The sequence below is a fragment of the Lingula anatina genome, chromosome 5, assembly GCF_051362555.1.
Source record: "Lingula anatina isolate TDL-2025a chromosome 5, LinAna3.0, whole genome shotgun sequence".
NCBI lineage: Eukaryota > Metazoa > Brachiopoda > Lingulata > Lingulida > Lingulidae > Lingula > Lingula anatina.
Window position 1 is genome coordinate 18086382 of NC_141771.1, and position 12262 is coordinate 18098643.

General features: G+C 37.9%; 1 protein-coding gene across 7 annotated transcripts in view; it reads right to left on the reverse strand.

Annotated features, from left to right (window-relative positions):
• Positions 1 to 873: 873 nt before the first annotated feature.
• The window catches only part of LOC106175588 (PDF receptor), a 67445-nt gene continuing 56056 nt past the window's right edge, over positions 874 to 12262 (reverse strand). For 5 of the 7 annotated variants that reach the window (XM_087013552.1, XM_087013551.1, XM_087013550.1 and 2 more), the window contains 11 exons: positions 10739 to 10846; positions 10144 to 10295; positions 9499 to 9602; positions 8890 to 9055; positions 8476 to 8632; positions 8024 to 8090; positions 7324 to 7393; positions 5895 to 5980; positions 5246 to 5426; positions 3060 to 3197; positions 874 to 2660 (listed from right to left, as the gene is read on the reverse strand). In XM_087013552.1, coding sequence (XP_086869678.1) covers positions 2556 to 2660; positions 3060 to 3197; positions 5246 to 5426; positions 5895 to 5980; positions 7324 to 7393; positions 8024 to 8090; positions 8476 to 8632; positions 8890 to 9055; positions 9499 to 9602; positions 10144 to 10295; positions 10739 to 10846 — 1334 coding nt within the window. In that variant the 3' untranslated portion in view covers positions 874 to 2555. Of the gene's footprint in view, positions 2661 to 3059; positions 3198 to 4776; positions 4886 to 5245; positions 5427 to 5894; positions 5981 to 7323; positions 7394 to 8023; positions 8091 to 8475; positions 8633 to 8889; positions 9056 to 9498; positions 9603 to 10143; positions 10296 to 10738; positions 10847 to 12262 lie in introns of those variants that run through there. The other 2 variants (XM_087013555.1, XM_087013556.1) reach the window with 2 other exon arrangements.

The window sequence follows — 12262 nt, forward strand, 5'->3', positions numbered from 1 at the left end:
AATTTGATCTTCAGGTCACCACAAGTTGTTCATTTTTCACCCCAGGAACATACAAAAGCGGCATGTTTTTCAATTGTTAAGTGATGTTTTCATGGCAAAAAGTTTAAATTCTAGTTAAGCTTAATATCCGTGCACGCGTTTTACACACCGCCCCGCCGCGAGGTGTTTGGCTTACCCCGTGTGAGAACCTCACAAAATCCAGTTTGCCATTCTATGCCAGGGGATCAGTTTCCAATTTAACACGTGTGTTTTACAGTAACAATTGTTTCAGTTCATTCACAAAAAAGTGCCCTTAGCTGTGTTTTGTTACGGACAATGAGAAAACAATGCGTAAAAAATGAACAGTTTGGGTCTGTTTATGTAGATTTCGGAGTGAAAATCAACCACTTCCCTTATGAACATCGGCCCGCAATGTAAAACAAGTGGGAGACACCTGTAAGCTCAATGGTTAACATTCCTGAACAGCAATAGCAAACAGCAAGGGGGCTAGCGAAAGGCCAAAATCCCCCTTTTTTACAACATTTAGTTATTTTAAAATTACCAAAGTGTTAGGAGAAGTTACGAAGAGTTTGACCTTAAAAGAGGAAGTTATCACTACACTTTGTTGCTGTAACTATGTCTATGCTAGGAAATGGGTTTGAACACGTGGCGTTTCAGAAATTATGATTTGAATTCACTTTATGAAACAAAGAATCCCCGTGCGCGGGCTCTCTCCTACAATTCCCAAACCCCGTGTTGTTGGTCAAATAATAAATTCTCGATCAACAAACCGTTAATCTTTATAGCTATCAAAATCAGATCTGAATTATACTACACCATACATCTACATTGTACTTGTATTGTAAAGAAAAACTAACAAAAGTCACTGAAATGTAAGATATCGGACTGAAATAAATAATTTATTCTAAACACAGTTTTGACGAGCAGTAATACTTACAAAGAAAAAAAAGAAGTTGATTTAGAGTATTATAGACAAATAAATATATGATACGATGTAATGTATAAAATGTTCAGGTATATGGCACTTTGTTACGTTGGGCAATGGTCCAAGCTTCCTCTTAAACCATGGAACTATATACAATTGTTCATCTTAACACAATTTTTCCCAGTATAATATGATCCCATAGGACTCTAATATCTTAGTTATCAAAATACGAACATACGTTTTGTATATCACGTTCGAAGCAATAGAAATACACGGAGAAATTGATAGTTCAAATGTTAAGAATGCGTGTAAATGCAGTAGTTGACAATCTATTTTACACTCAATCTGGGACTCATAAGTGAAAGTTGTTTATGCCACAATGCAATGGGTATCATAAAAATGTAAATGATATATGGCACACTTCAGAAAACATTGTACAGCAATACATCGCCGCGTGTAATACCATGTAATACACAATAACCATTTTCTTCATGTCTCCGGCAGTAGAGAAGGACACTAATACTGATCATCTAATAAAACCCCGGTAAAATACTTCTATAGTAATTTCAACCCAATTGATTTTCGCTTATTTCTCTGTCTAGCCATAACAGTATTGGTATTTCTTAATCTTCATTTAGGTGTCAAGTCGCACTCACTTGCCATTCAATTTGGCGCGTTACCAAATTTAAAAGAATCACAGCAGCCAGCCAGTCCAGTACTAATAAATTTCAGAGATCTGGCTAAGTGCAGAGGCGGATCGAGGATTATTTGAAGGGGGGTCTAGTTTTTTTCGTGGAAATGAAAGGCCGCGGATGCGCAGCCGACCCTCCCCCATCCCCCCCTTGGCGAAGCGTCGGGGCCCGCTAGGGGCCCCAAAAGTTTTGGTATTTTAGAGGGCGAACGGTGCCTTTTGGTACGGTTTAGAACTATAATTCAGCTAATCAAAAATCTACTTTCAAGAGGGCACCATTGGTGGGATTTTTTTCAGAAATCGAAGGAGGGATCAGTACCCCTCTGACATCGGTACCCCTCAACAATATCAGTTCTCGCTGATATTGTTTGTCAGCAACTACTTGAGATATGACATAACATTGGTAACTACCATAGTATATAATCACAATTCTTAGTTTTTTGTTATTTGATATTTGATATCATCCGTAATTTAATTTCGGCCGTTTGTGTGTGTGCGCGCGTGCGTGTGTGTGTGTGTAGTTGTTTGCGTATGTACATAATTGGCATTAATACTACTTAACATGTTTCATTAAACAAACTGTAATACTATTACATGTATATATCAGAACGTTTCCCGCATTCTTCTCAATCTAGAGTACTGACAATGTACAGCATCATGGCGAATACTACAACGCAATGCGTTACTTTCGTAGAATGCTACAAAGATGAAAATATGACTTCTACACGGCGCTTGTCATTGTGCTGCCGATTGTAAAACATATTTTACGTGATGAACCCGAGTATAATACCAAGCGACCAAGTTCACATTTTAAGGTTCGAAACCAATGGCACAGACGTACGATCACATAATGTCCCAAATGTACATATATATGTGTACATGTATGATGATAGTTTAAGTAATGATATCGATGACGTATACAGAGTATATATACAAATATTAAAGCGTTGTCGTGTCGGGCTCACAGCTGGAACCGGAAGTCTTATCTTGCACGTGGACACCGTTGTTCAACTTGGACTTTTGTGTTGATTTTGCCAGTTGGATCTGGAAAGACAGAGAGTATTTTTTAATATACACGAACGTACTCAACAAAAAACATTTGGGTAATGAGATTACCGTCGTTTTCATTGTGTCACGTACTATTGATGGGCGGATAAAGGCCATCTGGGTCTTCCTGAAGACGGTAGATTTTCAAGTTTACATTGACGGGTATGTAATTTTTTCTGTCGGAAGGTGGTCCAAAATGGAGGATGGATCAACAAAGATAATTTAGGAGACTGTCAGAAAATAGCTCTAGATCCACCCCTGTTATTTTCATCCTAGCTTAAATTAAGTTATCCATATTTTAACCAATTTGAAAGAAGGCGATATTTTTCTGATTGAACAGCATTTTGCTTTGTGCCACGAACTGAAAACACATCTATAAAGCCTGTGCATACATACTTTAACAAACCCCTTCCCAGGAAAAGTGGACTGCACTTCTGTCTCTGACGTGTATAATGACTGTGATCTGCTAGTTCTACGGTATTGTCCCTTTCTCTGCCAGTACCTGTCCCAATGTTTGCTGAGTGCTTGGCGGACCTGCAGAAAATAAAGAAATTAATACTTTAAGTAAAATTAATGCACAGATTCAAATGTCATGAGTCAGTTTTAACCCCAATGTTCAAAAGACTTGAATCCAGAAGTGATTGTCTTGAGAATCTAGATTATCGCATCGTTTAATGTGGGTTCCCTTTTTAGAAAAGGGGGCAAGTGAAAAGTCGGTCTTAGCCAAGCCAAATATGCTTCGTAGTCGACTATGGCACTCATCACAAATAGTCTTACGGAGCACTTATCTCGCTTTTTTTCTGTCTTTAAACTTAGTCTCGTTTTATCCATGATTTATTGCGATCTAATTGTTTTGAAAAATACGCGTGTATTCACAATGCCGTCTTAGTTATGTCACCCGATTGCGGGTCAAGCGTCTAAAAGTCGGTGCCACACTATCGACTATATAAGTTTAGTAGTCTAAGATAAGCCCAAACCTTTAAATTGTTTTATGAAGCAGGCCACGGTACCGAGAACAAATAGTGTGTTACGGACTGCAGACGACTGTAGAGATGTGGAATTAGCGGAGTTCACAATTAAATTTAGCAGAGGGTTAAACTGTGTTCAAAAGGTGACAATGTACAAAAGTGTCCAGAAAAGCATGCAAGACAATCAAAATAAATTAAAGACAAATTAGCTGGCCCAGAAATCATATTTCATAAAGCAGCCATGATCAGCTTCACACAGGGACCTTGTGGATTTACCAGTACTTAGTATGTGCGGCCGGTTTTACCTATACTATGTATATAAGACACAAAAAATTCTATAACATAATGTATGGTTCACTACTTAAAGTTTCAATATAAGAATCCCAAATGCCCACAGATAAAAGATATTAAAGCCGTCATACCAATGCTTTACTCATGCACAAACAAACAAACAAACAAGTCGACATAGATTTGCTTCGGCCAACGCACACGCTGAGCTACCAGCGGAGCTACCGACTTCACGAGGCGACAGCTTACTTTATAACTCAAAGTGTGCGCCTAGTGATAGGTAGAAAGGAATGAATGAAAACAACAAGTAAATGAAAGGAAACAATGAAGAAGGAAAAGGAAAGAAGGAGAATGTAAAAGTCGCAAGGTTTGATTATAGGGATGATGCAACAAAAAGGAAATCGATACTTTTACGCAACGCTTTATGGGAAGCAGGCATTGCTGTCAGCCTTAAGGATATGAAGGTGAAATAAGTCCCAGGATCCTTTTCCATATATTGGATTAAAAGTGAGATTGCAGGCGTAGGACAAGTATGTCAGGTAAAGAATAATGTGAATTATATATATATAGTCCATATTTATGATGAATGGCAGATAAAGTTATATAAAAAACGAGAAGAAACAACCCAATACATCAGATCGACTACCACGCTTTGAACAGAGAAAAGAAAGAATAAACACCAGAAATCGATATTTAGAAAGAAATATAATTGTACACAATTATATCAATAGTTTCTTATATTACCAAGTCGTTTTTCTCTGAAAACACAGATTCTGCATGCGAAGCACCATTACACAGGAAACGTTTAGTACGCATGCGCCACTACACCCATGCCACTGACACGTACAACGACTAACCTTGAAGCGTGTATAATGCCAAGCGTGTGAGTTGAGTGGAGCTTCAAAACTCCACGTTGCATAAATAGTACAAGATATCACGAGACGCCTTCAAAAGGGCTTTGTGCACCTAAAGAGATGGCATTCAAAGTTATGGTAAGAACAGACTGAAAAAACACAGAAAGCAACGCACGCAAGCTAAATAGTGTCTAAGTCATTTACATATGATGCTGGCGTAAATGTGTGATAGATTATTTGCTCTACAAATTAATGGTGTCATGACAAAATATTAAGAAGAAATGACATATTGCACAAAATCGATGCGAGTTCAAAGGATATTCTACGATACATCCAAAATCGTTACATGATGTACGTAAACCTAAACAATATTCCATAGTTTCTTAGCGTATGCATTAACTGAAAGGAACGGTATGAATGACATCACGATGTTAATTTAACACGTGATATCATGCACTGTGACGTTACCCACCTCGCCATTTAGAAAGCAGTAGAACAACGCGACTAGGAATCCTTGAAAGGAGCTCAGTATATGAGAGGTGTAACTATAGACACCATAGGCAACGACTGTGTCACTTGGCGGTTTCACCATCCCCATGATGTTTGTTATGCCAAGCAATGGCAGTAACAAGATGGCGGCCTTTACGGCTTTTCTGTAAAAATGAAGTCCATTAATATAAGCTGTATCCAGTATTTGTGGTTTACAAAATCGTCATGAATACAGGTAAGCTTGAAAAATTTTAACAATCTTAAGATACATGTATTTAACCGTGGCGCCTTCTTTACATGGTGGAATTACCGAATTCGCATAAAATCTCATTTTATTTTCGGGTTTTTGTCATGTCATTGTCAAAGTTATGCCTTCATGACTTTGATGCAGACCCAGACTTTAATTCAAAGCTGTTCTGAGCACCCCAATAAATGAAACAAATTAACTTTCCAAACTTTAACTATTTCAAAACAGTCTCTCTCTCTTTTGTCAGAACCATGTTTCTTCTCAGAGCAGAACACTGATAGACAAAACAGCAATAAAATATAGCAAAAAAGTAAGAGCTGATTAAACCATTACTGTGTACCTCGATGTGGAAAAAACTTGAATATTATTATAGCCCCTTAATTACCTGACTTGCTCCGCCTCTGAAGACCGACTTTCCTTTAGCTTGTTCACCAGCACACTTATTATGATCACCAAGAAGGTGAGATTGATCTAAAACAAAGAATAACATTGGGCATGATTGTGAGATTGATCTAAAACAAAGAATAACATTGTGCATATCTGGGTACTCTACACTGAAATTTCAGAGCACATGTAATCCCACTGATTTTAATATTGTATGAATAATTTAGTAAATGGATAGGTAAACGCATGTATAATACGACAATGAGCATGTTGGTGCTTTGGTAGCATGCGGAACGGCGCTTTTTTGACGTCATGTCGATATGACGTATACCGTTGTACAAAGACGTAACGCTGAAAGTGATATATCAGCGAAATTAATGATTGTTTTCCCGTTAGATAACATAAACGCATGCATACTCCTGGCGTAATAAGTCGGAACTGCGTGTATTTACAAACATCAGCGACGGGAGAATGGTGATATTTCGTTTTGATTTAGTAACGCACGGTTAAATAAAACGTCACTTTTTCACAAGGAAACATGTATGCATAACCGAAAACATATTTTGTTCATGAAAGGAGAATTTGCCATGCACCCCATAAAAAGCACCGCAGAAAAACTGCCTGAATGCCAAACACGCTTCTTGTTGTCCAGACATTCCACCTGCTAAGCAATAAACCACGCATTAAACACCTCTATCTCATTTCCTGGATGCCTTATTTGTAATTCAAATTCTTCCGAGAAAACCACAGTCACGGAATTTATGTTCCCAATTGTGTGAGAAAAAACGCTGAAATGATTGCTATCTCTCAACAACAACTGCTGCTGCCTCCTTATTAACCTTGCACAGAGGAAACGCGTGCCACTTAGGAGGTAGATTTATCAACAAAGGCCGGAATCGGATCAAAGGTCCATTATTTCATTACCGATGCAAACCAACGCTGCGTCAGATAGATGAAGGCTTTATGAGCACGTGTAGTGATTAATATTTCCTAGCTGATTTCATGAAGTTTATAGTTCCCGGTACAGCTACTGCACATTCACTGCGGAGAATGTATATCTTGTACATTCTGTGTTTCACATTTTCCATCAGCTCTGTTTATCGAAGTTCATTCTTTGGCTTGTTTAATTTATTTTGAAGGTTATGTAATCCTTAAGCTGATTATTTTGACATGTAGCCTAATCCAAACGTTGACATTAAATGGTGTTACAATGCACGGATTTTACATGTTAAATGCTGCAATTTTAACTTTATCTGACTTGCTTAAAAATAGATAGACACAAGTTAAGTTTTTTTAGTCGTTGTTATTCAATCCCAATTTGACTTGCGTTCTTTTGTCTTATATGTCCCAAGAGAAGCATCTTCAGCAGAAATACGTGCATATGCCCTTTAAACACATCAATATCTGAAACAACTGCCTTGAAAACTTACCGCAAATATAACCAATCGTGGCCCCTGTATGATCCAGTACGTAGTCAGAAACTCAATACCCAACCAACACCTGCAACGAATGTGACATCTTATATGATTGGTTGAATGAAAATGCCACGCGCTTTCCTGGCAGACGTTATATAGCCCTAAGACAGTTTCACGTACATGTGTACAGTGTAAATCATAATTCGCAAATAACGTAGGGCATGTTTACATGTAGGTCTTTTTAAACCTCTTTAACAAATGGACATTACAATATAAATCAATAGGCATAAACTATGTGCGCTTTAGCACACTTTCTCCAAAATATCTTGTTCTGTAATATAACAGCATCACTTAAGCTTCTTCCAAATGCATTACACAGAGGAGTTGGAAGTGTACTAATGCCGAAAATATTACTACAGTAACTGTTTATGTCGTGCTATAATATTTCCCATTTCAGAAAGCAGTCCCAAAATAAACGGAATAATTACAACGTGTATGTATGCTTGTAGCTGCTCGCGTTTACTTAAATCAGCTTTTACGGAAACTGCTAAGAGATTAAAATAGCACAGAAAAAAAGCCGAAAAATCTGTTCAAATGCTATTTTCGGGAATTATTAAGCGCTATTTCTTTAAGTTATGCTATTTTAATCTATGTGGTGGTATTTGGTCGGGTTTTTATAGAACAATATTTGACTTTATGTGCATCTTTAACTTACCCTTCCGTTGGCGGTAACGTCACAGCCACCGTTATGACCCATGGTATGGTAATGATGAGCGGTACCCCTGGGGAATAAAGGAAAATATACAGTTACTCCTTGTTCATCCAGGCCTCTCTGTACATGTAGGTGAATTCTGGGTGTTATATTGAGCGTTTGATTTAGACAGATTTAACACGACAGACAATTGTTCTAAACAAATTACATGTACAGTGGAATAGTGGCATAATGGACTATGATTAAGAGCAACTTTTTCAAGGAATTCATATTTTTACTCTTTAAATATCCACATTCTCTCTCTCTCTCTTAAGTATAAGTATACAAGTACAAGTATAGTGAAAGAGTGGCATGATGGAGGATGATTGAAAACAAGTACTTTCACTGCATTCTTATTCTTTCTTTTTTCTCTTTCTCCCCTCTCTCCCCCCCTTCTCTCTCTCTCTCTCTCTTACCCCATCCTATACAGTGGTACAATTTGAAATTTGGACCGTCTGAGAAGACCGACACTGTGATCTGGTTGTGGAGGTAAAGGCCTTCAATGAACATCCACATAAACATCACTGTCCACGTGTACTCCATTAGGATATACAGGGCCTCACAGACAACCCGCTGGAAGCGCACAATTAAAATTATTAAAATCACATTTTAATTTAAAAAAGTGATCCCATGGATCACTATATATAGACTAAACATATACCATTTGAAAAAAATTAGGTGGATGACGATTTTAAAAGTATTAAAATTTATGTCATTATGTGCATTAGTAAGGAATTTCCTGTAAGTTTAGTAAATAACGGTAAATATACTGCCATGAGAACAATCAGTGTAGACGCATATTTTGGAAAAGCATTTACTCATTTTTGTACCGTATCTGAAATTGTCCCTGACGTTCCAGCGGCGGCCCCCGCAATTTCTCCCGCCACAAGACGAGCCACATACTGGTCTATGTACAGCACCAGACGACACAGGACCTGGATAAGCATGGCGCTGAACAAGTTCACGTGGATCTTTGTGCGACTGCATTTTAAACTCCTGCATCAAAATAAATATACTATTGAATATAGATATTCTCAAATCAAGAAATTAGGATTAGAGATTGGGTTTTTAATAAACGGAATGGCGCAGAAATTGTTTGGATGTATACAGAAGAGCTATTAGTTCTTGATCTAAATGAGATCAAATTATGTTTGTTTCCACCTTTAACTGTACATATTTACTCCTTTGAGTAAAACACAAGGAAGTTATTACATATAGCTATTGTATGATATGCGTGAAGCTGACTACGATGAAATGGGTTTTGTCATTGCATGGCGACAATTTATTTTCGCAACGTGTGGAATAAATGAGCATTGAAACAAACCAGATCGTAATAATTGGATTCACTTTTTTTGCTCCAATTATATTTTCTAACGTGAATTTTTACCAAACATAAAACTGGATGGCTGTATGCAATATTGACTAAAAAGTTCAGTCACCTGAAATATGAGAATATGAAGAGTGAGACTGCCAAGGCGACCAGAGAGACGGCAAGTCCGGCGACTTCCACGGCTCTCGTGTTCTTAGCGATTTCTTTCATAGCCTGAAATGCAGATACGACAGTAATAAGTCTCAGACCATTTATGTGAAACGTAAGCTCGGGAAAGAAATCAGTGCAGCTTAGTACGTGAACATTATTATTATAAAATTTATCGACACACTTTTCCTCATCGTAGCATTACATATATAAACGGTTGTACCTTGATGACATGCACACGCACGCACGCACACACACACGCTCTCTCTCTCTCTCTCTCATGCACACACACTCACTTACACACACACACACACACTGAGAGAGAGAGAGATAGAGAGAGAGAGAGAGAGAGAGACTCTAATAACAAATAATACCAAGAAACCGCATAGCGATTTCCGTGAATAATATCCCTGTCACAAATGACTTACTATTCACCTCCGGAGTGACATTCATACCATGCGATTATATTGGATTTTATTGTCAAACCCGCATGTGCCCATATCCTTTGGGGGAGAAAATGAGTGCAAGATCATAAAACCCTCACAAATACCGATATCTGATTCAAATTGTTGTGCGCGACATATCTGTGGTGTTCTTGCCTACGCACCATTCTTTCCTCGGGCGTCTTCCCCTCCAGGTAGGCTTTATAGGCCTCGTAGCCTGTCTTGTCATAACAGCCGAGGTAGTCCGTGTACCCCTCCCCGTTGCTTGACGTTCCTTCCCAGTGTCCTGTGATTGTGCAATTTCGCGTGGCATATTCTGGAAAAAACGTGGTTTGTTTTATGGAGTATATTTTGAATTGGTTCCTGTAATTTAGCCCACTGAACTGAATAACTCTACGGAGCAAATTTTGAAAAGGACCAAGTTAGTGTTTTGTGTTTATTTATAAGTCTAGGGGCTACAAACCATGGGAGAAAAGGCATTGAGTCACAACAACCCGTTTACAGTAGTGTAATCTCACTAGGGACAATTCCCAGTATCATCAAACACCATATAAAGAGAGGGAATGTAGTTATGGTAGTAAAACTTGCAAATATATGTGAAAAGCAATAAAGGCCCTTGCTACTGAAAATAAGTCATATCCCATCAATAAGGGGGTTTGATGACTGTGTATGAAATAATTACATTGCAAAGCACTTTATTGTCCGACCTGCGTTTAAACACCTTCTTGTGCCTTGCAAACATCAAGAAGAATCACTCACTATTGGTATCCAGGCCTCTTAGTGGGGGGCAATATTGCCTAGCAACGGTTCCAGCAGGGGTGGGTGGCCAACACAATATGGTGTCGTAAGTCGCGTTGCAGTACTGTCCTGCAATAAATCGAAAACATATTAGAACACTGAGCAATTAATGTTGGGTTAAAATCAAATAGTCATAAATTACAGAACATGTCAATAATTCGAGCAACGCGGTAGGGTTCAATGCGGTTTCTTTCAACTAAACTGCTTTGAACCAGACAATATCTGCGGTAACATATTAGGTTTCTTGGAAAATGAAAAACTGCAATTTTACTTTGAAAAATTGGGTCACAAAATTACATAATTGTCGGTCATCTTTCGCACGTATTTTACGCATGTCAAAAACTTACATTCACTTAATTCGCTTAAAGTATAGCGTCTAGATACTGCAGCTTAATAACGCTACCAAGTAAAACTGCTAATAGAATTGTGCAGTATCGTTAAGTAAAGCCTTTACTATGTGGCAATTTCGTATATGTTTAGTACCTAATACCTTGTCAATCTAAAAATTGGGGACTTTCATGTCCTTCGTGAAATGAGAATACATTGAAAAGCTCCTCCCTTAAATATGATCAATCAATTTTAATGAAAATGCTCTGCTATTTTCCTTTGGTTTTTAATTTAAGGAGTAAGCACCACCATCAAGCTGCGTTTGGTCATACAAAAAAAAAAAAAAAAAGAAAAAAAAATTAAACGCACATACAAAGATTCCAAAGCGCAAACCTTGGCTGCAAACTTCAGAGAGGTTGTAACAACATGAAATCAAATTTGTAATTGTAGTGGATTCAAACTCAAACAGTTTAATGTGCTGAAAGCGGCACATTTTGGTGCCTAATGGGCGATTTTCTGGGCTATTAAATCATCTTTCAGTACAGATTAGGTTATTCTATGGAACTGGTTTTTCTGTAATTCAATAACTCAAAGGAGGAAAGAATACAGTTATTTAAAACGAGTGCTCAAACACACTTCGGCGGTTTCTATCAGTGCTGAAGATCCGCCAAGGTATTTCGAACTTCTGCAACAATGAGGATATGGATTCTTTTCAGTTCATTTTAGGTGATAAAATTGCCTACGTTGAAATCGCGGGGTTTGTGCGTGTTTTGGGGATACCTGCAATGACAGGGCGGATCTAGACAGCTGTCTATTTTCTGGGAAAACTAGCGCATTCTAAGGTATCAAGTATATCGTGTGAATGAACTCCTTACTGCGTATGCATGAACTTATAGAACTGGAATCATACGATGGCCTGACTTGTCACGAATAAAGATCACAAAGAACATAAGTGCAATAAGGTGAAGGAACGGTATGCCGTTATTTGTAAGAGAAATTTAGTTTTTCAAGTGGGCTTTAGTCTTGGGGTTTACACATATTTTCTTAAGAAGTCAGATTTTACCTGCAGAATGCAGAACATTTTTTTCATGACTAAAGATATGCGTTTCGTACCGAAAGAATGTAAGTGGGTTTTTATTATTAAGTCAGGGATGAAAC